General features: G+C 34.6%; 3 protein-coding genes across 4 annotated transcripts in view; 2 read left to right on the top strand and 1 right to left on the bottom strand.

Moving 5' to 3' along the window:
- Nucleotides 1–13,185, bottom strand: part of Myb (proto-oncogene like protein Myb) — a 116,655-nt gene extending 103,470 nt beyond the window's left edge. Inside the window, exon 1 of the mRNA XM_033484437.2 lies at nt 12,835–13,185. Coding sequence (XP_033340328.1) covers nt 12,835–12,854 — 20 coding nt within the window. The 5' untranslated portion in view covers nt 12,855–13,185. The remainder of the gene's footprint in view (nt 1–12,834) is intronic.
- Nucleotides 13,186–14,005: 820 nt separating this feature from the next.
- Nucleotides 14,006–24,602, top strand: LOC117228600 (uncharacterized). Its single transcript, XM_076528575.1, has 9 exons — nt 14,006–14,328; nt 14,627–14,742; nt 14,889–15,251; nt 22,169–22,350; nt 23,506–23,657; nt 23,739–23,860; nt 23,929–24,050; nt 24,129–24,205; nt 24,290–24,602. The coding sequence occupies exons 1-9, from the start codon at nt 14,220–14,222 to the stop codon at nt 24,475–24,477; spliced, it is 1,431 nt and encodes a 476-aa protein (XP_076384690.1). The 5' UTR covers nt 14,006–14,219; the 3' UTR covers nt 24,478–24,602.
- On the top strand, nt 16,516–22,638 carry LOC117228599 (uncharacterized). 2 transcript variants are annotated; one of them, XR_013033032.1, is made up of 8 exons: nt 16,517–17,243; nt 19,493–19,662; nt 19,771–19,847; nt 19,941–20,042; nt 20,116–20,196; nt 20,736–20,967; nt 21,214–21,565; nt 21,728–22,638. XR_013033032.1 is itself a non-coding variant. In XM_076520487.1 (7 exons), exons 1-7 carry the CDS (start codon nt 17,241–17,243, stop codon nt 21,491–21,493), a joined length of 945 nt encoding a protein of 314 aa, XP_076376602.1. In that variant the 5' UTR covers nt 16,516–17,240; the 3' UTR covers nt 21,494–22,638. The 2 variants fall into 2 exon arrangements, 1 of the variants encoding a protein (XP_076376602.1); XM_076520487.1 differs by having other exon boundaries at nt 16,516–17,243; nt 21,214–22,638.
- Nucleotides 24,603–24,819: the final 217 nt, after the last annotated feature.

The raw sequence follows: 24,819 nt of genomic DNA, 5'->3' as shown, positions 1-24,819 counted from the left end.
CAAAAATTACTAAGCAAACTTATTATATGGCATTAATTACTTCTTCAGCATTCGTACTTCATGCAAATCTTAATAAAATTAAACGATCAGTTTTAATTTTTCATTAATCATCCATTCGGTCGTCGATCGACTGAATTTCAAACGAGGAGATCTCTCCATTCGGTTGGCTAAGTGTTAAAAGAGAGAGAGAGAGAGAGAGGGAGACCATGAAAATCGAAGACAAATGTAATTTAACAATATACGGGGTGTCCCAGGTTTTAATGTTCAAACTTTGTTAGTGTGTTCTATGGCACAAAGTAAGAAAAAAATGTTATGTAAACATCGGTCATATAGAGCTTGATTAAGAAGTTATAACAAAAATTCAGAATAGGAATAGCAATCAACTTGCTGTTACTGCGAGCATTGGCTCGAAACATTTCGAAATGTATTAATAACCGTCGTTGACAATACATGATTGACGTCGACCGAAGATTTTTTTTTATTTTTTATTTTTTTTTTAGTTGATTACTATTCCGATTCTGAATTTTTGTTATAGCTTCTTAATAAAGCTCTATATGACCTATGTTTACATAACATTTTTTTCTTACTTTGTGCCATAGAATATACTGACAAAGTTTGAACATTAAAACCTGGGACACCCTGTATAACTGGCACGTTGTATTGCCGTAGCTGGATTTTATTTACTCGGAAATTTTCTTTTTTTTTCTTTTTTAGAAGGATCCCCTAAACGCAGGATTATTGCAAAAGTAATCGAGGTCGTATGATAGAACTTTACAGAAAAACGAGACAAAGAAATAGAAGACTCGCGGGTTCGAAACCAAAACATAAATCAAAAGGACGATGATATAGTGTATATACATATACTATCAGTTTAAGTCGATGCAATTTAGTATTAAAAAGTATAACTTGGTACAGTTCGGAAATTAGAAATTAAGGCAATTTTTGTTCGATCGGAAGACCGTGTATGACGTATGTAAGAAAAAGAAAATTGTAAGCCAGAGGCCATCCTAAGTCGGAACGCGAGGATAATATCAAATAAATGAAAATATAACGAAAATTTAGAATTTTAATTTGATTAAGTGAAATACTTCAATTTTATACAATTTGTAAGATTGTTGGCCTGGAAAACGGAGCGTTGACAGAGTACAAGATACAAGGTATAATGGTAGATATAAGAATATATTAACCCTTTGCTCTCGAGTGGGGTGACTCTAAGGCTAAACCACTAAAATTTGTTATATCACGTTTCAAGATAATTTTTATATTAACAATGTTTAGATTTGAAGATTGCTGAGAGCGCAATTGTTGCGCGAGTCCTGAGAGTCAATTTCATGCGCATGAAACGCATTTATATAATAGAAATATTAGTTATATATTATTAATATTATTTATATAATACTATAATATAATATAATATTATATAATATATTATAATATATTATTATATATTATATATATATTATAATATAATAAATAATATTACATAATATTATTTATATAATAGAAATATTATAAGTTAGAAAAATGATTTTATATTTACGGTTAAAATAGCTTCGAGTGCAAAGGGTTAATGTACAGATCGTCGGTACACCTGACTGCAAGGGGTTGTAAACTAGTAATAAAAGTTAATTGTCAGACGAGCTGCTCATTTGTCAAACCGATTTAACTCCATAAAACAGAAAATGAAGAAATTCGATAAAATAATATATATACATTGTTCTTCAAAATTTCCTTTAAAATACAAATTTAACATAGACATTGTACAACGCATAAATACAGATTTAGCTTTCATATAAAAACATGTACAACGAATAAGATAGAATTAGCTGTGGGTATAATTGTTGTCGGCTAAACTAAATCATTTATTATTCGGCGACCCAGAAGTTTTTATTGTTTAATGCTGTTTACTCTGTATTATTTGGGGAGTCAATTATAAATATAAAAAATGTTACGACTGAACCAAGTGCTTTGACACTCGAGTTTCAAATATTTCCAAAAGTGGAGTTAATCGATTTGACCTGTGAACGGCTCGGATGCGAAGAGGGACGTTGGAACATCTCTTAGATAAGATTCTTATGGTTTAGGGAAAGGGAACTGTACATTTTAGGCGAGATATTACGTGGGAGGGAAGACAAGAAAATATCGGACTGGTTAGAGAAAGTACGGTATAAATAAACCGTTTGAGCCCCAAGCAGCGCCGATCGCGCTGTTCAGATCTTGTGTCGCGATCAAACTTTAGTGAACGCACGTACATCGCATTGCTGCTTTTTCTCATTTTTTTTCTTTTTGTTTTGTTCGACAGTCTTGACGAGCGCTATCGCGCCGCTTGGTTCTCTTCGCAATCAATTAAGACAAGCGCTACAGTAATGTCTCCCTTACTGACGCTCAGATTGTCCACTAAAATGGATCATTTGGGAAGAGGAGATACGATTATTCGAGCCTTGCGGCTCGTTTTTATAATTGTGGACAATTTATAACCATAAAAATAAACCGCAAGGCTCGAATAATCGTATCTCCTCTCCCCAGATTGTCCAGTTTTGTGCTCAATCTGGGCGTCAATTAGAGAGACATTAACTGTATTCCTGTTTCTACCAATTATCACCGGGTCCATCGAGGCAGCAAAATCGAATTCGCGATGAAAGGTGGCTGTTAATATTTGCAAAGAGGGCAGACAGCTAATCAGAAATCGAAAGCCACGGCATAATGGATTGACCGTTCATTAACATTTTTTTTCCCTTATTGTGATCTAAACCCCGACCCCTGATATTGAGAGAGAGAGACCAGATGGTACGAGTCCACCCCTGCTCCATTTCGAGTTTCCAAGCGTTCAAGAATCTACATGACCCTCGCTAATCCTCCCCTCCCCCCACACACACACTCCCGAGTGCATATATCGCCCATATTGCGTCCCATTGACAATTCCCATAGAGCACTCGAGAAATACGCCTGCATGCTCGCTAGACCTTGATTATTCTAATTTCCTGTTCACGGTTAATCCGAAACGGATCAATTCCGTCTCAGCTTTGTCAGAAATTCGCCGTGCATTATGGAGACGAAATTGGTTTACAGTGTCCACATGCTTGACCCACGCTCATCCTTCTATTCTTTATGCGCATACAACTTATTCTACACTCCGTTCCTTCGTCCTCCTTCGCTGTTCACCTACACTCTTTAACCGTTCGAGCCCCAGGGGTTATACAGAAAACACGATCGAAAAGTGGCGAACAGCGTAATACAGTAATCTATTTTTGTGGACAATCCACAAAAATGGACAATCTGAGAAGAGGAGATACGATTATTCGAGCCCTGTAGCTCGTTCTTATAGTTATTGACAATTCGATACTATGAAAACGAGCCGCAAGGCTCGAACAATCGTATCTCCCCTTTCCAAATTGTCCACTTTTGTTTGCAAGCTGAAGGAAAATTGGGGAGAATTGACTGTAATCAGTGGTATAACTACACAAGAATTTCATTTCATATTATATTTAATTCCAGTTATATTTATATTAAATTTCATTCTATATTATCTTTCATACTAATGCATGTTCTTATGCATGTTCATATTCTTATTTCCTTCCTTATACAGTAATGTCTCTCTAATCGACGCGCTCAGATTGTGCACAAAAGTGGACAATTTCGGAAGATGAGATGCGAGCCTTGCAGCTCGTTTTTATAGTTGTTGTTGACAATTCGTGACTATAAAAACGAACCGCAAGGCTCGAACAATCGTATCTCCTCTTCCAAAATTGTCCACTTTTGTTTGCAAGCTGAAGGAAAATTGGGGAGAATTGACTGTAATCAGTTGTATAACTGCACAAGAATTTCATTTCATATTATATTTAATTTTAATTATATTTATATTAAATTTCATTCTATATCATCTTTCATACTAATGCATGTTCTTATGCATGTTCATATTCTTATTTCCTTCCTTACATAGTAATGTCTCTCTAATCGACGCGCTCAGATTGTGCACAAAAGTGGACAATTTCGAAAGATGAGATGCGAGCCTTGCAGCTCGTTTTTATAGTTGTTGTTGACAATGCGTGACTATAAAAACGAACCGCAAGGCTCGAACAATCGCGTCTCCTCTTCTCAAATCGTCCATTTTTGTTTCAAGGCGGGCGTCAAGTAGGAAGAATTTGCTGTAAACAGTAATGTCTCCCTAACTGACGCCCATATAGTGTACAAAAATGGACAATCTGGGAAGTGGAGATACGATTATTCGAGCCTTGCGGTTTATTAGTATAGTTATAAATTGTCCACAATTATAAAAACGAGCCGCAAAGCTCGAATAATCGTATCCCCTTTCTCGAATTGTCCATTTTTGTTTCCCAAGCTGAGCGTCAATTAGGGAGATATTGTACTCTAATAATAATATTACTGTACAGTAATGTCTCCCTTATTGACGCTTGGATTGTCCACAAAAATGGACAATTTGGGAAGAGGAGCGTTGCGAATTCGAGCCTTGCGGTTTATTTTTATAGTTATAAATTGTCCACAATAGTAAAAGCGAGCCGCAAAGCTCGAATAATCGTATCCCCTCTTCCCGAATTGTCCATTTTTGTTTCCCAAGCTGAGCGTCAACTAGGGAGATATTGTACTCTAATAATAATATTACTGTACAGTAATGTCTCCCTTATTGACGCTTGGATTGTCCACAAAAATGGACAATTTGGGAAGAGGAGCGTTGCGAATTCGAGACATGCGGTTTATTTTTATAGTTATAAATTGTCCACAATCGTAAAAACGAGCCGCAAGGCTCGAATAATCGAATCTCCTCTCCCTAAATTATCCATAAATTTAGTGGACAATCTGAGCGTCAGTAAGGGAGACATTACTGTAGCTCGGAGAGAACAACAATAAAAATAATAGTAAAAATAACAGGAGATAGAGCGTGATCCGCGGGTAAAGAATATCTGCGTCCGTAGAACGAAATTTGTTGGCTGTTCTAGGGCAGGCGTTTAACACTTTCAGCCCGAAAGTGTTAATAATTGTGAACGCTTTTTTTGGGTAGCGTGAAGTACGGGACTTTCCGAGAACGACTTGTCAAGGAAGGAATTTATCGGTAGGCTTTATGGCCGTTCCGGGCTGCTTTGCTTTTACTGCAAAGCAAATATAAGGAAATGGTGCGCGCTGGCTGATGTTAGGTAGGCAGAGCGGATCCAGTTTGCGAGAACGCGGCAGCGGTTAATCGTAGCTTTCCAGGCCAGATACGCCGGCGCCCGTTAAACATTCAAGTACTGATATGGCCTGTCCCCGGTGGAACAAACGTCGCTGCTAAACGGTCCCCACAGGAATTCGTATGTATAATCTGGATTGCCCCGTCACGCAATTTACTCCATAGTCCGGGATATTTTTTTATTTATTCATGACCGTTTCCATGTGTATGTTTTGTTTGAAAAAGTTGTTACAAAGAGGAATCGGACGAGTAAGTTTCTTAATTCGATCGCACGTCGTAATTAAAACGACGAGATGTCGACATAAAATCGATCTTGTTGTTTTTATAAAAATAGCATGTGTCGGACGTCTTTAGTGTTCGATAAATTCAATGGTAATGAAAAATCTAACGATATTTCCTGATTTTACGATATTTCGAATCGAAAATATGAAATAATAATTTTTAATAATTCTTCTCAAAGAAATTGTTGGTATATCGTCATAAATTCGATCTTATTATTTCTATAAAAATAACAAGCGTCAGACGTCTTTAGCGTCCGATAGATCTAATGATAATGAGAAATCTTACAATATTTCCCGATTTTACGATATTTCGAAGCGAAAATATGAAATAATAATTTTTAATAATTCTTCTCAAAGAAATTGTTGGTATATCGTCATAAATTCGATCTTATTATTTCTATAAAAATAACAAGCGTCAGACGTCTTTAGCGTCCGATAGATCTAATGATAATGAGAAATCTTACAATATTTCCCGATTTTACGATATTTCGAAGCGAAAATATGAAATAATAATTTTTAATAATTCTTCTCAAAGAAATTGTTGGTATATCGTCATAAATTCGATCTTGTTATTTCTATAAAAATAACAAGCGTCAGACGTCTTTAGCGTCCGATAGATCTAATGATAATGAGAAATCTTACAATATTTCCCGATTTTACGATATTTCGAAGCGAAAATATGAAATAATAATTTTTAATAATTCTTCTCAAAGAAATTGTTGGTATATCGTCATAAATTCGATCTTATTATTTCTATAAAAATAACAAGCGTCAGACGTCTTTAGCGTCCGATAGATCTAATGATAATGAGAAATCTTACAATATTTCCCGATTTTACGATATTTCGAAGCGAAAATATGAAATAATAATTTTTAATAATTCTTCTCAAAGAAATTGTTGGTATATCGTCATAAATTCGATCTTGTTATTTCTATAAAAATAACAAGCGTCAGACGTCTTTAGCGTCCGATAGATCTAATGATAATGAGAAATCTTACAATATTTCCCGATTTTACGATATTTCGAAGCGAAAATATGAAATAATAATTTTTAATAATTCTTCTCAAAGAAATTGTTGGTATATCGTCATAAATTCGATCTTATTATTTCTATAAAAATAACAAGCGTCAGACGTCTTTAGCGTCCGATAGATCTAATGATAATGAGAAATCTTACAATATTTTCCGATTTTACGATATTTCGAAACGAAAATATGAAATAATAATTTATAATAATTCTTCTCAAAGATATCGTTGGTACATCGACATAAATTCGATCTTGTTATTTTTATAAAAATAACAAGTTTCAGACGTCTTTAGCGTTCCATTGATTTAATGGTAATGAGAAATCTAACGATATTTCACGATTTTACGATATTTCGAAGCGAAAATATGAAATAATAATTTATAATAATTCTTCTCAAAGAGATCGTTGGTATATCGTCATAAATTCGATCCTATTATTTTTATAAAAATAACAAGCGTCAGACGTCTTTAGTGTTCGATAAATTTAATAGTAATTAAAAATCTAACAATATTTCCCGATTTTACGATATTTCGAAGCGAAAATATGAAATAATAATTTATAATAATTCTTCTCAAAGATATCGTTGGTATATCGTCATAAATTCGATCTTATTATTTTTATGAAAATAACAAGCGTCAGACGTCTTTAGCGTCCGATAAATTTAATGGTAATGAGAAATCTAACGATATTTCCTGATTTTACGATATTTCGAATCGAAAATATGAAATAATAATTTTTAATAGTTCTTCTCAAAGATATCGTTGGTATATCGACATAAATTCGATCTTGTTATTTTTATAAAAATAACAAGATCATTACATTACACACAACATTATTTGTTATTTTTATAAAAATAACAAATAATGAGAAATCTAACGATATTTCCCGATGTTACGATATTTTGAAGCGAAAATATGAAATAATAATTTTCAATAATTTTTCCCAAAGATATCGTTGGTATATATCGACAATCGCAACTTGCTGCGTTGAATTCAATGTTCCCGATACGTTTCACAGAGGAAACGATGAATTATTCAAACGGCGGAGAACGAGAGATCGTAGGGGTCTTCCGGTGAGAAAAGAAAAAAAGATGGTAGGTGTGCACCCCCATATACTCAAGATGTACATAATAGCAGAACGCGACGTGTATTCTGTTACGGTTTCCTTGCGGGGAGCGTGGCGCCTGCATGAGCAGACCATGCTCGATTGTTTCTCTCGAATATTTTCTTTCGGAAAGAGAAAGCTGACCCTTCGAGAAGAGTTCGCCAGCCGCGTTACCTTATACCTTTCTGGGTTACCGGATCCGCGGATAAGAAAGACGATATCGGTGCAAAAAACTATGGCGACGCGGATAGCGGCCGGCCACGAAAATTCTGCGCGAAGGACCGCCACGTTTTGTGGCGTACGAAAAGTAGAGAGAACTGTGCGGTTCTCTCTCGCGAACAAACACATTCTCCGTTCCTTCGATCCATAAAATTAACCCTTTGCACTCGAGCGGTGACTCATTAAAAAAAATTGTTGTATCACGTTTCAAGATAATTTTTATATTATAAAAGTCTAGACGTAAAAGAAATTGTTAAAAGTCTAACTGTGACACTACGTGTCGCAAGACTATAAATTTCATATGCATAAAATGCACTTCGATCCATGAAATTAACCCTTTGCACTCGAAGCTATTTTAATTATATTTTAAACATATTTTTTTGATTCACGGTGTTTTATTTTATATGATTTATCGCGATTTATGCATCCGAAAGCCTATTGGCAAGTACGAAACTTGCAATTCTAACCCTTTGCACTCGAAGCCATTTTAACTGTAGGTTTAAATTAATTTTTCTGACTTATGGTATTTCCATTTTATGCGACAAAGGGCATTTTATGCATATGAAATTTATAGTCTTGCGACTCGTACAACAGTTAGACTTTTAACAATTTTTTTACGTCTAGACTTTTATAATGTAAAAATTATCTTGGAACGTGATATAACAATTTTTTAATGGTGCCTCAGAGTCATCACTCGAGTGCAAAGGGTTAACAGTCTTTTAGAAATAAACGAGTCTGATTCTATTACAATCATTTTGAAAAATAGTATAGCAATTTTTAGCGGCGCCTCAGAGTCGCTACCGAGTGCAAAGGGTTAACAGTCTTTTAGAAATAAACGAGTCTGATACTATTGCAATTATTTTGAAAAATAGTATAGCAATTTTTAGTGGCGCCTCAGAGTCACCACTCGAGTGCAAAGGGTTAACAGTATTTTAGATATAATCAAGTCTGATACTATTGCAATCATTTTGAAAAATAGTATAGCAATTTTTAGCGGCGCCTCAGAGTCGCCACCGAGTGCAAAGGGTTAACAGTCTTTTAGAAATAAACGAGTCTGATACTATTGCAATTATTTTGAAAAATAGTATAGCAATTTTTAGCGGCGCCTCAGAGTCGCCACCGAGTGCAAAGGGTTAACAGTCTTTTAGAAATAAACGAGTCTGATACTATTGCAATTATTTTGAAAAATAGTATAGCAATTTTTAGCGGCGCCTCAGAGTCGCCACTCGAGTGCAAAGGGTTTACAGTATTTTAGATATAATCAAGTCTGATACTATTGCAATCATTTTGAAAAATAGTATAGCAATTTTTAGCGGCGCCTCAGAGTCGCCACTCGAGCGCAAAGGGTTAACAGTCTTTTAGAAATAAACGAGTCTGATACTATTGCAATCATTTTGAAAAATAGTATAGCAATTTTTAGCGGCGCCTCAGAGTCGCCACTCGAGCGCAAAGGGTTAACAGTCTTTTAGAAATAAACGAGTCTGATACTATTGCAATCATTTTGAAAAATAGTATAGCAATTTTTAGTGGCGCCTCAGAGTCACCACTCGAGTGCAAAGGGTTAACAGTCTTTTAGAAATAAACGAGTCTGATACTATTGCAATCATTTTGAAAAATAGTATAGCAATTTTTAGCGGCGCCTCAGAGTCGCCACTCGAGCGCAAAGGGTTAACGGTTTAAACAAAATTTCGGGCGGACTTCGAAGCAGTCGAAGGTTGCGACGAACGCGGGACGAAGGGGGTTTTCGCGATCGTTCCGATGGAAACAGACACACACCGGCCAGCCGAGAAGGTGTTTTAGTAAATATTTTGGAGCAGCTTTTTGCGCGTTCGAAACGCGGGACAACGAAACGGAACGTCGAAATGACATTTCGCCGTCGCAAAATACAGCGCGCCAGGGTTAATAACCTCGCGGCATTGTTTATAGTGAATTCAGGAACTGTAACGAGACGCGCGTGAATAGCCGAGGACGAGTGAAAAAGATCGCGTCTATTCTCTTTCGTGTGGCACCGATGTAAATTGCGTTCTAGGGTGAGAACCTACCTACCTACGGGTGCAACGCGCTTTCTTTCTGGCTGCGCGCCGTGTAATATGAACACAGAAGGTATATAACATATGCGCGAGCGAGAGGAAATCGCGGCGGCTGAAAAGAGAATGGTGTACGCCGGTGACCGAAAGACGAAAAAAGACGAGGAAAGAAAAACACGGGGACCGGTGCATGTTCTCTCTACGCATGCCACGTGTTTTACCACCTGCCTTGTGCTAGGCGCTCCATAATGCGAGAAAAAGTGTGCGCACGAAACATTTAAATACACGGCTACCGCGTGAACGAGCACCGTGAACGTATACAGTAATGTCTCCCTAACTCAGATTCTGCAGAAAAATGGACAATTTGGGAAGAGGAGATACGATTATTCGAACCTTGCGGTTTATTTTTATAGTTATAAATTGTCCACAATTGTAAAAACGAGCTGCAAGGCTCGTATAATCGTATCCCCTCTTCCCGAATTGTCCATTTTTGTTTCCCAAGCTGAGCGTCAATTAGGGAGATATTGTACTCTAATAATAATATTACTGTACAGTAATGTCTCCCTTATTGACGCATAGAATGTCCACAAAAATGGACTATTTGGGAAGAGGAGCGTTGCGAATTCGAGTCCTGCGGTTTATTTTTATAGTTATAAATTGTCCACAATTATAAAAACGAGCCGCGAGGCTCGAATAATCGTATCCCCTCTTCCCGAATTGTCCATTTTTGTTTCCCAAGCTGAGCGTCAATTAGGGAGATATTGTACTCTAATAATAATATTACTGTACAGTAATGTCTCACTTATTGACGCTTAGATTGTCCACAAAAATGGACTATTTGGGAAGAGGAGCGTTGCGAATTCGAGCCTTGCGGTTTATTTTTATAGTTATAAATTGTCCATGATTATAAAAAGGAGCTGCAAGGCTCGAATAATCGTATCCCCTCTTCCCGAATTGTCCATTTTTGTTTCCCAAGCTGAGCGTCAATTAGGGAGATATTGTACTCTAATAATAATATTACTGTACAGTAATGTCTCCCTTATTGCCGCATAGATTGTCCACAAAAATGGACTATTTGGGAAGAGGAGCGTTGCGAATTCGAGTCTTGCGGTTTATTTTTATAGTTATAAAGTGGCCACAATTATAAAAACGAGCCGCGAGGCTCGAATAATCGTATCCCCTCTTCCCGAATTGTCCATTTTTGTTTCCCAAGCTGAGCGTCAATTAGGGAGATATTGTACTCTAATAATAATATTACTGTACAGCAATGTCTCCCTTATTGACGCTTAGATTGTCCACAAAAATGGACAATTTGGGAAGAGGAGCGTTGCGAATTCGAGCCTTGCGGTTTATTTTTATAGTTATAAATTGTCCATGATTATAAAAAGGAGCTGCAAGGCTCGAATAATCGTATCCCCTCTTTCTCGAATTGTCCATTTTTGTGGACAATCTGAGCGTCAATTAGAGAGACATTTTACTGTACGTAGAAAATCTGTCCGTCCTGGGCGAAGTTAAACGACTGGCCGAACTTCGAAATATTTCTGCATTATACAGGGTGTCCCAAAAATATCTCGCAATCCGAAATTTTCTATTATTTTGATTTATTATACTTAGTCTTATTCTTATACTTATTTATACTGATTATGTTGACTGCTTTGAAGTTTCGATTCTTCTGTAATGATTCTACGCTCTTAAGGGAGTCTTTCAGATGAGAAGTTCCAATTACAGTAATGTCTCCCTAACTGACGCTCAGATTTTGCAAAAAAAAAATGGGCAATTTTGAAAGAGGAGATACGATTGTTCGAGCCTTGTGGCTTGTTTCTTATGGTTATCGATTGTCAAGAACTATGAAAACGAGCTGCAAGGCTGGAATAATCGTATCTCCTCTTCCAAAATTGTCTACAGGGTGTCCCAAAAATATCTCGCAATCCAAGAATGGATTGTGCGTAACGCCTACTAGAGGTTAGAAATTCAAATAAACGTTTGGAATAAGGCAATGAAAAATGATCATCGATCTCTATTGAAAGTACCGTTAAGAGTCCTGTAGAGAATATTAACGATAAGTTAATTTGCATTCAGTTTTTGTAAAAAAAAATAAAACATTGCATGTCTTATAATTATTTTACAATCTTATAGTTATATACAATAGATATTTCCAGTGTGTGATCAACTTCATTGTTATAATTTTTATTCTTATATTTATTTTGTAAATTATTTCTGTAATAACTTCTTATGGTATAAACAATAACACTATACGTATACATAATAAGTATAAATTATTCTTCACAACATAAATTGATACGGCTCCTATGTAAGTGCCTTATAGTATTCTCAGGAAGTGTATTGGAAGTTCGAAGATCAAATAAACGTTCGGTTCACCTTGGTCTGGCGACAATCCACATTTAAATTCTGAACGCTTCGCATTCGAAATATATTATTATATTGATTATATAAATATATTATTATATCATATAATAATATAATATTAATATAATATATAATATAATATAATAAAATATAATATTAATAAAATATATAATATAATATAATTTTAATTATATAAATATATTATTATATTAATTATAAATATATGCGCCGTGATTGCGGTACGCTCGAATAAATAATGAAATAAACACGCGGCTCGCGAGCCCGTGCTCCGCGCAAACAAGTTTCTCGGGCGCAAACCGTTTGATTCTGCCGCCCGGCCATTCGAATCGGTTCGTAACCCAACGGAACCGTGCGAGAACCGATCGTCGCGATATAATCGATATACGAATTTTCTCTCCGGCGTCTCTGATCGAGATCCTATGAAACATTTAAACCGTAAGTAATTATAACCTTTATATCCGTGCGTACATGACACGGTCAAGCGTATCGACCTTAATCTATGTTTATTGTGGAACGCGAAAGACGGACGGACGGTCGTGCGAGAGACGACGAGCACGGCGGCGACGAAGATTCGCGTCGGCGAGGAAAGTGGATAACGTGAACTCACCTCTTTTCGGCAAACCGCATATCGTTTCAGTGCTGCATCGTTCGCCGGGGACTGGCCGCACCAGAAACACGAACGTTACGATACGAATTACGAATATATATCTTGTCCGGTCGTCGAACTCAACAACATGGCCGAACTCACCCTCGAATAACAAGGATTCGCGACGTCTAAGGGAAAGGACGCACGAGAGACTGTGTGTCAAAGCCCGAATGCTCCCGGAGAAATGTGTACGGAAAACGAAGGTCGTGACCCCCGGTACCTGTACGCGTTTAATACACCGGTTTTTGTTTGTACACGATATTTAACAGAAGTCACTTGGATCTTCTCGGCGGCGAATTATGGGTCATTCGGAATTTACGTAGTAGGGTATTTTTCGCACTAGAACCGTCGAAGATATATTCATGCTGCCGCCGTCTATCGATAGAATAACCGAGCTGTAACGTCTACCGTTTTACGTACCGACGTACGATCACCAACGTTACCGACAGTTCGCTGGTAAGAATTTACTTATGTAGAGGGCGTAAGAAAACCCCCCCGATTTTTAAGATATTTCCGGTAAAATCATTCGGTATCGACGATCGGTCGTGTCATGACCTTGGTAGCGATCTTCGGTTACGAATATTTTTAGTCCATTTCTCGCGATATCGAAATGCAAATATAAACGAATTTAAGCTTGTAATCTTTATAACCAATGAAACAACGTTTGCGCAATTGAACAAGTTTCGTTGACGATATATCGAAAGAACTTACTTCCGAGCATTTCTAGTTTCTATCAATTGCAGTTTCCTTTATTGTAAGCAGTCCTTAAGGAGGATCGAGCCAAGCAGGGACAAGCAATTTATCCCAATTTATACACCATTGGATTCAATGAAAACGTTATTCGAATGAAACGATCCGTTTAATTTTACTTCCTTTTCTATTTTTCAAAATCACGCGATTTATCGTAGTTGGTAGCAAATAAATTGACTTCTACCGGAGTATTTAGTTAGACAGGTTAAGCGTATTCGACAAAATTTTGGAAGATCGTGAAAATAACTTGTTATTTACCGTTTGAAACGATTATTAACGCGGTTAAGAGAACTACGTTTAGGATTTCTCAAACATTAGTTAAATGTCCCGCCAAGTTCACGAGTGCGATTCTTGATTTGTTGTGTTTGCACGAAAGCAACGGCCGAAATACCGGAAATGTCTTTCGGTTCTGTTCCCGCCAAAGCGACCTGTGCCAAGCGTTAGAATGCTTACCTTTTGATTCGAGATCGTTCGCTTCATATCAGTTTAATTCGGAAACACGGCTCCAAGGGTTACGGCACGTGAAACGATTTATTCATTCAATCATTGTTAAGTACGGATCATTCGGTGAAAATTTTAGTTAAACAACAACAACGATGGCCAAAGTTCAGCTAGCGAATGTAGCTGTTCTCGACAATCCTTCGCCGTTTTTAAACCCGTTCCAATTTGAAGTAACGTTTGAATGCATCGAAGAACTGAAAGAAGGTACTATTTATAAGTGTTATTTCTATTTATAAGTAGAAAGATACGCTTGCATCTGTAATAATTGAAATAATAACGTTTCTTCGTGCTTTGAACGTTATACTAGGTTAGTTTAAGCGGTCCAGTAGTATACCCTCCAAGGACACGTTAATATATTATTTTTTTTAGTTTTAAACTTTCTGGAGGGTCTTAATTATGTTTAGTTAAGTAGGTTTTAATACGCGAAATCAATACCTCCGATTAGTTGTATTATTAATATACATAATTTCGTATGGTTACTAATATAATAAAGTAATTGCAGATTTGGAATGGAAGATGATCTATGTCGGCAGCGCTGAATCCGAGGAATTCGACCAGGTTTTAGACACGATATACGTTGGTCCAATCCCTGAGGGAAGACATATGTTTGTATTTCAGGTAAATTAACGACACTAGCAGCAAGAATTAAATTAAGCATTAAATTGGTCCGACTCGAAAGATATCGTAGTATCTGCAGTTGACAGTAAAGATTTATGCTGAACTAGGTATTTGAATATACGTTTAATTCAATAATTTTATTTTAGGCCGATCCTCCGGACGTCAGCAGAATACCGGTCAACGATGCTTTGGGGGTTACGGTTGTGTTGTTAACTTGTTCGTACAGGGGACACGAATTTGTGCGCGTCGGCTACTTCATAAACAATGAATACACAGATGCAGAACTTAGAGAAAATCCACCACCACAACCACAGTTCGACAAAGTACAGCGGAACATCTTAGGAGACAAACCACGTGTTACTAGATTCAAGATTAATTGGGATGACGGTACAAGTACGACGACGAACAATGTACCGGAAGGAATAGATGCTCAATCGTTAGAAGAAACATCGCAGGATGCACCAACATCCACGTTGGGCTTCACAGAAAGCACGCATAATAGTATGGAAGTAATGTGAATGTCTGTTGATTGGAACATTTTGTGTGAACTAATGCAGTTGTAACACGAAGAATGAAGTAGTACCTGGAAAGAAGAATAAAATGGAAAGAAAATACATATATTTGGATATATCAAAGACGAAACATTGAAAGATATGGTTAGCCTTTTGTACAACATACACTAATCGATTTCCCTTCGACAAGAAAAAAAGATCTCACAAGTTGGAAAGAAGTCGCATGTGATAATGTTAAACTTCTGTGGGAATAAAGTTAATGATCATTGCAGGCATCGTATGCATAAATATTTGCACTGAAGAACAGTTGAGATTAATTTATAATATGTTACTACAAATTCGACAAGAGTAAAAAAAAAAAGAATGTAATTTGTTTTCTAAAGTTTAAGCTAATTAAATGAAACTAATTAATCTTCTATTATTAGTAACAGTTTAAATATAAAAGAAATAAGATGAAAACAGAAATAAAATGCAGTACGAATTTAAAATTTTTTGTTCCAAGGTTATCGTTGCAAAATAAAAGAAAAAGTTATAGACATTAGCTTTTACTAGACGTAATTTAAAAACCGATTTACTATGATATTCTAAGAACGTCTATAATTGTGTTTAATACTTTAAGTATTACGTTATGGCTCGTTATTGTATGGTAAATTAATAGAAATAAGAATGTTCACATTTTATCAGTGTATGTACATATATACTAAATCAAGAAATACACATTATGTTTTTTACTTCATTAAATCTCGTCTTCAAGTTATTTTTACCCTTTGTAAATTTACAGTTCAATTCCACGAAACGTATAATATTAACCTTTATCACTTCAAGAATTTTATGGAACAGAACTGGGCTGGCTTAAGCCTGGCAGCATTACCGCCAGTTGGAGTGATAAGGGTTAATATCGATATGATAGAAAATGTAAAAATTAAAGATTTTTTTTATTTTAATTTCATATAGTATCGGTCCTTTGTGACCTCTATAATGGTAGTACGAAATATGAATCACCCCGGTCGCCCAATGACCCTCGGCAACCATCACGTGTTAACTGATTCGATAATAAGAATACAAAAGCAATAAGACATAGAGAAGGTATAAGATAGTAAGCGAATATCATAACTATACACAACATAATCTGGTTACGTGGGAGGTAAAATGTGTCCTTTGTTGCGATCCGCAAATTTGATTGCGGAAAGTCAGTGTGTCAGTGTCAATACGTCACGCGTGCGGTTACTAGCTATCATAATTACAGTCTCGAACAGTGTCGATAATACCGCCGCGCACGATTGTGTCTTATCTGCACATGTAAATAAAGTATAGAATTAAACTTTTCATAAACATTTTGATAAAGTAACGCGTGTACTGTATACGTGTGCTATGCCGCACCCATATTCAATTGCAATATATTTTTATGTGTGCAATTTACGTAACAATTAATATTTTTTAATTAACGATTAATGTTCAGCAACGTAAATTTGTTTATAAACAGAATGTTGCGAATGCTATCTACAAATAAAATCCGACCCTTTACGTTGTATTTCGTTGTTACTATGCTGACAGTGTGGTGAAAGGACTGTCAACTTAATTTTTAGATGAACGTAAGTTAAGAATTAAATAGAGGCAAGGAACATTATCTACGCAGAATTTTGGTTTACGGTGGACCAAGGGCTGACAATAGCGCAACCAACACACTGAACACAATTGTATAATACGTACGTACTTACACTACTCGCGCGTACCGAGATTCGAGACTCCCCCACTCCGCCACCACCCCCTTCTCCTATCACCTGTCTTCGCGACAGGTTCAGACACGCTTCAGTATGGAATGAACCAGCGTCCATAGTAGACCTAGACCCGCACGAAAAGGGGTTGACGTATCAAGAAAGTGTGTTTTAATGAAACCGAGAGATTTGCACAGTCAATTATTACGCATATGCGATCACAACTGTGAAACACATTTGGAGGCCCTTTACAGCCGAATTCTCTCTTCCAATGGTGAGTGTACCGCAAAAATCTTAAGAAGTACATATCTATATGGATTTACGTCGCAAACGAAACTTCATTCCTAACTTTGAGTTTGCGTATATTTCTTCTAAAAAATTTCAAATAATTTGATACAATGATTCTATACTGCTTCGTTGAAATAAATTAACAATAGATATTTCGTTGATGCGAACACATATGTGTACAGATTCATGACCTCATTGAAGAGGTATTGAACTGAAACATTAAGTACGATCTATACGTCCCTGAAAAAATAACTATGAAATAAAGATCGCTGAAAGCATATTGCACGCGTTTTAATAGTTATATACTTCCATTGCGGGATATATATCATATTCTAGTTAATTTGTCGGGGTTCTTGATCTTCGTTCTCCATCCTCCGTTTCCCCCCCTCTCTCTTACTCTTCCAGGGGGATTTCATCATTTCTCATGAAAATTTTGAAAACCGATTTTCTCCGTGAAATCGATATGAATAAAAGCATTTTATTTATAATGTGCTGTCGGATACGAGGAAACGTAATTTTTCATGCTGGATATCAGCACTGTGATTAACGATAACGTGCCGCGTGGTTTTTCATATTTTCGTTAGGATAATGCGATAAACAAAGGTTTAAGGTATTCGAATAGTGTAATGCGCACCATTTTAGCAAGTATCAAACGGTGCTCTTGATTCAGAAACCGGAATGTATTCTCCGGTAGCTCTCCGCATCGCCCGGTATCCCGCGGTCGCACTGCGATGACTCATACAGCAACCGTACCAGGAGATTTCATATGCATCCTCATGGAAACAGATACGAGAGCGAATCGTGGCCAATTAGAGTTTTCGATTTTTCCAGATTTTAATCATTTTAACTCTGTTCCGTAAATCTATTTTATTTCTATACTTTGTGCGCTGTTACTTGTACGCTCGGTGACAGATGGCGAATCACTGTTCTTTTTGTGGTATTTTTGTTTACGTCGTAGTTGAGTCACACGTGGTTACTACGAACTGTTTTTACATGTCAACAGAAACCCCGAGGAATAATAATAATATGTAATATGAAATTGTGGATTAATTTGAAGGATAGATTTAACAACAATTAAATATACGATGAAAAATAATATTTCTTAGCGATTTAATTTGAAAAGTACAAAAGCCTGTGTTACGTTCATGTAGACATAATAATCGCGGTGTACATAATTAGATGTGAAATTAAGAATATATTGCGCGTATAAAATAAAGATAATTTTTGCAGTTTATGAAAAAAAAAAAAAAAAAAAAATTCAGCGGGTAATTATTCGCTGTGCTATTGACCGTGTATCGATAATTGACGAATATTTTCCTGTTAATTAGAAAGAATAATTTATGCGCAGGATAGATGAACGTTTATAACGGTTAAAATAACGACCATTGAAATTAATTTTTGCTATTATAAGTAGTAACTATTTTATGATCGGGATCGGGATTTGTACTCGAATGGCGGACGACCGCGTTCCACAAAATGGCGGCTCTTCGAGACATCGAAATTCGCTTGCTCATGCTTTTGAACCTTGGATCATTTCGTTCGGATCAATGTACTATAATTACGTTTTATAAACAATTTCCTTATCAAAATAATTGATAGAAGCAGCCACGTTGTTTATTACAAACAGCTCTTTCATTGCATATGTATAATTAACATATTGAAAATGAGATTTTTCACGATTTATAAAATTATAAAAATGTAATGAATCAACTTGCTAGTCTAGTATATGTATATTTGAAAACTTGATACTTATGTACTTTTTAAATTGCAAATATTTTCGATTGCTCTTGTGAGGAACTTTATTGATTAAAATCTTTAATAAACATTGACGTTACAAAATAGCTAACTTTTATATATATGCGCGCAAAATAAAAGTTTATAATTATATAATTATAAAATTTTATTTATTATAATATTATTATTATTATATTATTTATTATAATAATATTATAATCAATCTCAATAGTATTAATTATATAATTAATACTATTGAGATTGATTTTTTTTTAAATAATTCGCTTATAAAATATACAAATTATCAAAATGCTTAATAATTTAAATTGAAATTACCGATTCAAAGTTTGAATATTTAAGAATTTTGCGCGGAAGCATTTTGTGTTAAAATCTGAACCGAAACTGAAACATCAATTTTATTACTAAATAAAATTAAAAATATTTTTCATATATTTTGAATAAATATGCTACTCGCTTTAATACCAAAACTTTTTTTTCTAGGGTACGATAGAGGAAGGATTGTGTGCTGACGACTCTGACTGTTCGGAGAAACAGTATTGTTATGAAGTATCGCGACAATGCGTGAATTATACTTTATGTAGCAGATACAATCGTCGAGAAAATAAAAAGCCTGCTCAAAATCCACGGCAATGCGGACCGTGCCTGCCCGGGTAATTTTTTTAATATTTCATGTAAACAACGATACTTCGTCAGATATTTATGCTTAAGATACAGGAGAGGTTAGTTTGTGTTTACTAATTATGATGTAATTACCATAGTTATACCGCGGAAGAACTTGGAACGGGAGAACTGGCTCACCTATGCAAGAAAATAATCCCCCTTGACACTGTCCCTGGTAAGTAATTAAGAAAAAAGTAATGTTATCGATCTATTATATAAAAAATACATGAACATATAATGAATTTTCTTTTTAATTTTATTTCTACAGGCAGTGACAGATTAAATAATACTGGGATTATTTGTTGGTCAGTTGTATCAGTGATCTTCTTTATTGTGATGACTGTATTATGTGCAATATTCTGGAAAAGACGTATGTTAAATATTATAAATCGATATATTTAATGAAAATGTGCAGCGGTAGCATGATCTTTATTATTTTATAGGAGGTAGAAAGCGTCAGAACAACAATTCTGAACTTTGCGGTGATCTTGAAACTATGCAACCAAGTGCTCCTCCGGAAAGCAGTGAGTATTCTTCAATATTTCTGCAAATATTTTTCGCAGTTACACTACACGACTTGTCTTACTTCACATGCGCAGCACTTGTATAAAGGTAGAATGCAAGATATAGTTTACTTTTTTACAACTTATATGTAGGTAGATAGTAGAATAGCTTGCTGTCTGTTTGTTCATGTTTATACGTATATATATAATGGTTCATCAATTCTATTAAATTTTAATTAAAAGATAATGTTCAACAAATCGACAGCAATGCATAAATTAAATACTACAAGCACTGTAGTTTGCTTTGTCTATCATAATTATTCACTTCTTAACATCTTATATTTGTTTTCATTACTAACCGTGAATCAAAACGGTTAATTTTTTTCTTTTACGAAGAATACAAATATTTTATTACAGTATACTGTACCTACCTACTTGAACGATGAATTAACTGCGAGCAGTTCATAACGCGGTAATAAGTAACATAAAATAATGTATGTTACATCGACAGTGACTATAGAATGCCTAACATGTTTCCTCATACAAAACATGTTTTACAGGTCCCTTCATAAACCGTAAGAAGGGTTTATTACACATGCCATTCAGCAAAATTTTGAAAGATAAAAATAGACTGGTGCATACGAGCGTATTCAAGCCCCCATGTTATGTCACAAACGATCCGAATTATGAAAATAATTTAAATAACAATCATGACGGTATGAATGCGTTACAATTGCATTCCACGTTTCGAAGATCATCAGTTAATGATAATTCCAATGCATTAGCTCCAGCGTAAGTAAATAATTTTCTTACTATAAATATTTCCAATATTAAAGTAAAATATTGAATAAGTTAAAAGAACATTTTTTTATTGCTCTATATAATTAATTAGTTTTATCTGAAACACTAATATTTTTAATAATTATTTATTATTATTTAATAATAATATTATATTAATATTATATTATTTAATAATTATTTTATATTTTTATTAATAATTATATATAATTATTATAATGTTTATATATTTATCTTCAGGCAATTAGTACAGGGAGAGATCACAGAATATGGGATAGAACAAATAGAAAATAGTTCCAATGCAGCCTTAGTTCAGAGAAACGAATCCTCTTCTAATGCAAGTGGAGATGGTACTGCCAACAACAACAACAACAGCAACAACAACAGCAATAATAATGATAATGGCAGTGGTAATGCTTCTACATCTGACTCAAATACTCGTGATGGTCGAGAACGAGCTCGGAGTTCAAATATTTTAATTGCTCAAATAAATGTAAATGTGCACAATCGTGACTATTGATCCAATAGAAGAAAGAAGAAATGATATTACAATGTAATATTTTATCATACAAGTGCCTGACTTCTTCATTTGGTAAATAATTTTACTGTAATCGAATGGAAACCTTAAATAAGGGACTACTTTATATTTAAAATATACGCAACGGAGACTCTTATTCCAGATTTCCATTTAATGGTTGCAAACTATAATAAGAAATTAAATATTTTAAATTTATTTTATTTTGTTTCTATTTAGGTCATGAAATATCAAGAGAATTTCAAACACAAGAAGAAAAGACTGTTGAAAATAAGCACTTTATAATAAGCTTCCAATTGACAAAAGATCTTTAAATTTTGAATTGTTCATTCTGAACAGAACTTTCTACGTTAAAATTGTTATAGTTAATATTATGACCTTTTATTGCTTCTTATTCGATTTTATTTTCTTATTATAGTCTTGATTTCAACGATGTTGCATGTTTGAAAAAGTTAAATTATAAGTAGTTGAAGGACTTGTGTACATTTTAAGTTTTAAGTAAGGTCCTTGTTATTATGTAACATTAATACGCTACAGGCCTGCATTTTATATTCAAAGAAGTATTATTCATTTAACTACGAATCTGTTTGATAGCAGCTGTTGTCATCTCTTAGTAATGAAAATATTTCAATCAATATTGTACAACACAATGTGTGTTAGCAAATATTGGATAAAAATGTAATACATTTAAGAAGACATCTTCCTGAAGATCCATATATTTATATCGTCACCAATTTTAAAATATTTGGTTACATTGTTTACATGTTAAAAGATCATTGCGATCTAGTGATCATTATTGACTCTTTGTTGTGTTTTAAAAACACAATATCTTTAGTAGAGAGGTAAGGGCATTAGGATAAATTAACACATAGAATCATTATAATCTAGATTAGATTAATTACATAATCTTAAATCTTTAAAGTTGGTACCGTTGTACCCATATTGTATCTCGTATATACATAAAATCATGGTCGCGAGATTTTATACTTGCGAACTATTATAATAAACATTTTAAGGGTCCACTAAATTACATATCACAATTAAAGAATATACTACTTGTAAAAATGATCTCTATTCAAACATTTGTAATACAAAATAATCTTAAGAATATATAAATTTGCATGCAAAAAGTCCAATCTTTTTCTCCTTCCGTTTATCGATTGTAGCACCGATATATTTTTGCTTTTATTCTTTTTTTTATTTTTAATCCCTTCTTTCTACTCTCACACAATTCCTGGATTCTAGATCCTTCACTAAGAGACTACCACTCCTACCTCGATTTTGGAACAGTGTCTCAGCTGTGATCACATGTTCATTTCAAGACTTGATGTATACGCATGCCGTACAGATTTGAAAAAAAGTAACATCGAAATCTAATAATTGTAGAAATGATCGCCGTTTCAAGACGTTCGCAAATACGCTAGACTGTGTGGTCGAGAATCTTATGGGGCGAAAAGTGCAAGTCGAATATCGCGCCATTTTAGATGGAGCACCAGGCAATATGGAGGCGCAAAAAGAGTGAGAACGCAGGCACGGTAAAGTGAGATAAGCTACATTGGTCGTCGGTGTGACTTGTTTTACTAGTGGTTGTGCTAATATCGTACTCTTGCTCACTCGCTACTTCCTCTCTTTGTCTAGAACCGTGGGGGCAGCACTGTTCAGCTGTGAAGCATCAACCAATCAGATTTCTCTACCTGCTTCATGCTATTCGCTGTTTTTCGTTAATAACAAAACGGCGACGGATTGCATTTTTGTTAAGGAAAAAGTTACTTCAAATGATCTCAGGAACCCTTCGTTTCCCGGAAGTACCATAATTTTTGGACACCCTGTATATTACGCGTACGTACATCCATGCATACAGAACGATAACTTTATGAGGCTTCGTTGTGTTGGCAGCAATGTGTGGTGACAATTTAAATTCTCTGGAGAAAGCCAGACACAAGTAACAGACAATAAAGTTCGTTTCCAAACTTATATTATTTGAAACGTCTGTTGTAAATGCTATGTATTAATAAAAACAGAATGGACGATATATTAGCTTTAAAGAACAAACATGTGAAAGTTTCGGATATGCAATTGAGAGAGTTATTGGAAAAGAAACTAATGTTGCTGGATCGAGTCAAAACTGAACAGGAACAATACTGTAACGGTAATTAATGGTAATCGCAGTGTCACTGTGTTCGATTTATTGTTCATAAACTAAAACAAGTTAATTTCCTTTTTTTTGTAGAAGATGAAGTAAAAATCCAGGAATTAACATCGAAAATAACCTCCATGCAAGAAAGTCTTCAATCTGAAAAACAAACATTAGAATATAAGGAGCATGATTTGGCCAAGCATTTAAATAGCATAGTAAACTTCTTTATTTTCAATATAATATTTCTTTGTTTGAAATATAAAAAATACATTTTTTTATATAGGCAGAGTTAGAAGCTGAGAAAAACAAATTTATGGAGGAGAACCATACGTTAGAGTTAAAAAGAAATAAACTTAAAACTCTTAAACGAAATATACAAGATCAAGAATTATTGGATCGAGGAAGGTTTGTACTATAATCTCTCTATGGAAATATATAAGAAATGTTCGTTTCAATCAATAACTCCATTTTCTTTTTTTATAGAAAAAAATATAACTTATATAAAGAATTGTCTAGGATACGATGGCACTATGGAGATGTTGAAGAAAATGTTAAAGGATGTATCCTTACAATTATGTTTCAAATTTATGTTTCTTTTATTTATAGAGAATTTGAGAAACAGTTATTCTTAACCATGGTAACAGATGTATCAAATAAGGTGGATTACATTCATCATTTTTGTTATAAAAGTGAAGATAGCAATTTAACGAATCTTTTGTGGAAGGAAATATACCTATCGACAGTTCTAAACAGCGTTGTCAATTACTATGAAGTAATGCACGAAGAAAATAAAGCTTCTAATAATAAGGAAAATATTGTGCAAAATAAGTAAACACAATATATAATAGTAATAGAAAAGGCACATACACGTATGTGTCCTTTTTCTATCCAAGGCCTCAATTATTTTACATTTGTAAGAAAAGTTTAAAATTTAATAAAAATTCTTTACCCTTTCTATATATGAAAATAAATAAATATATATATATATATATATGAAACTATGGCAAATCATACCTTTTTAAGTTTTAAAAAGATGTTCATACATTATGGTTCCAATTTTGTGCTTATTTTAGCAAACAAATAACTCCGAAAGGGAATCAAAATTAAGAAAAAGTCAGCAACACAAATTTAGATTTGTTACAATTATACTACAAATTATTAATTCCCATACGTA

Source organism: Megalopta genalis, chromosome 1 (assembly GCF_051020955.1).
Source record: "Megalopta genalis isolate 19385.01 chromosome 1, iyMegGena1_principal, whole genome shotgun sequence".
Classification (NCBI taxonomy): domain Eukaryota; kingdom Metazoa; phylum Arthropoda; class Insecta; order Hymenoptera; family Halictidae; genus Megalopta; species Megalopta genalis.
The sequence above is the reverse complement of the archived record's forward strand: the minus strand, read 5'-3'. Positions and strand labels throughout refer to the sequence as shown.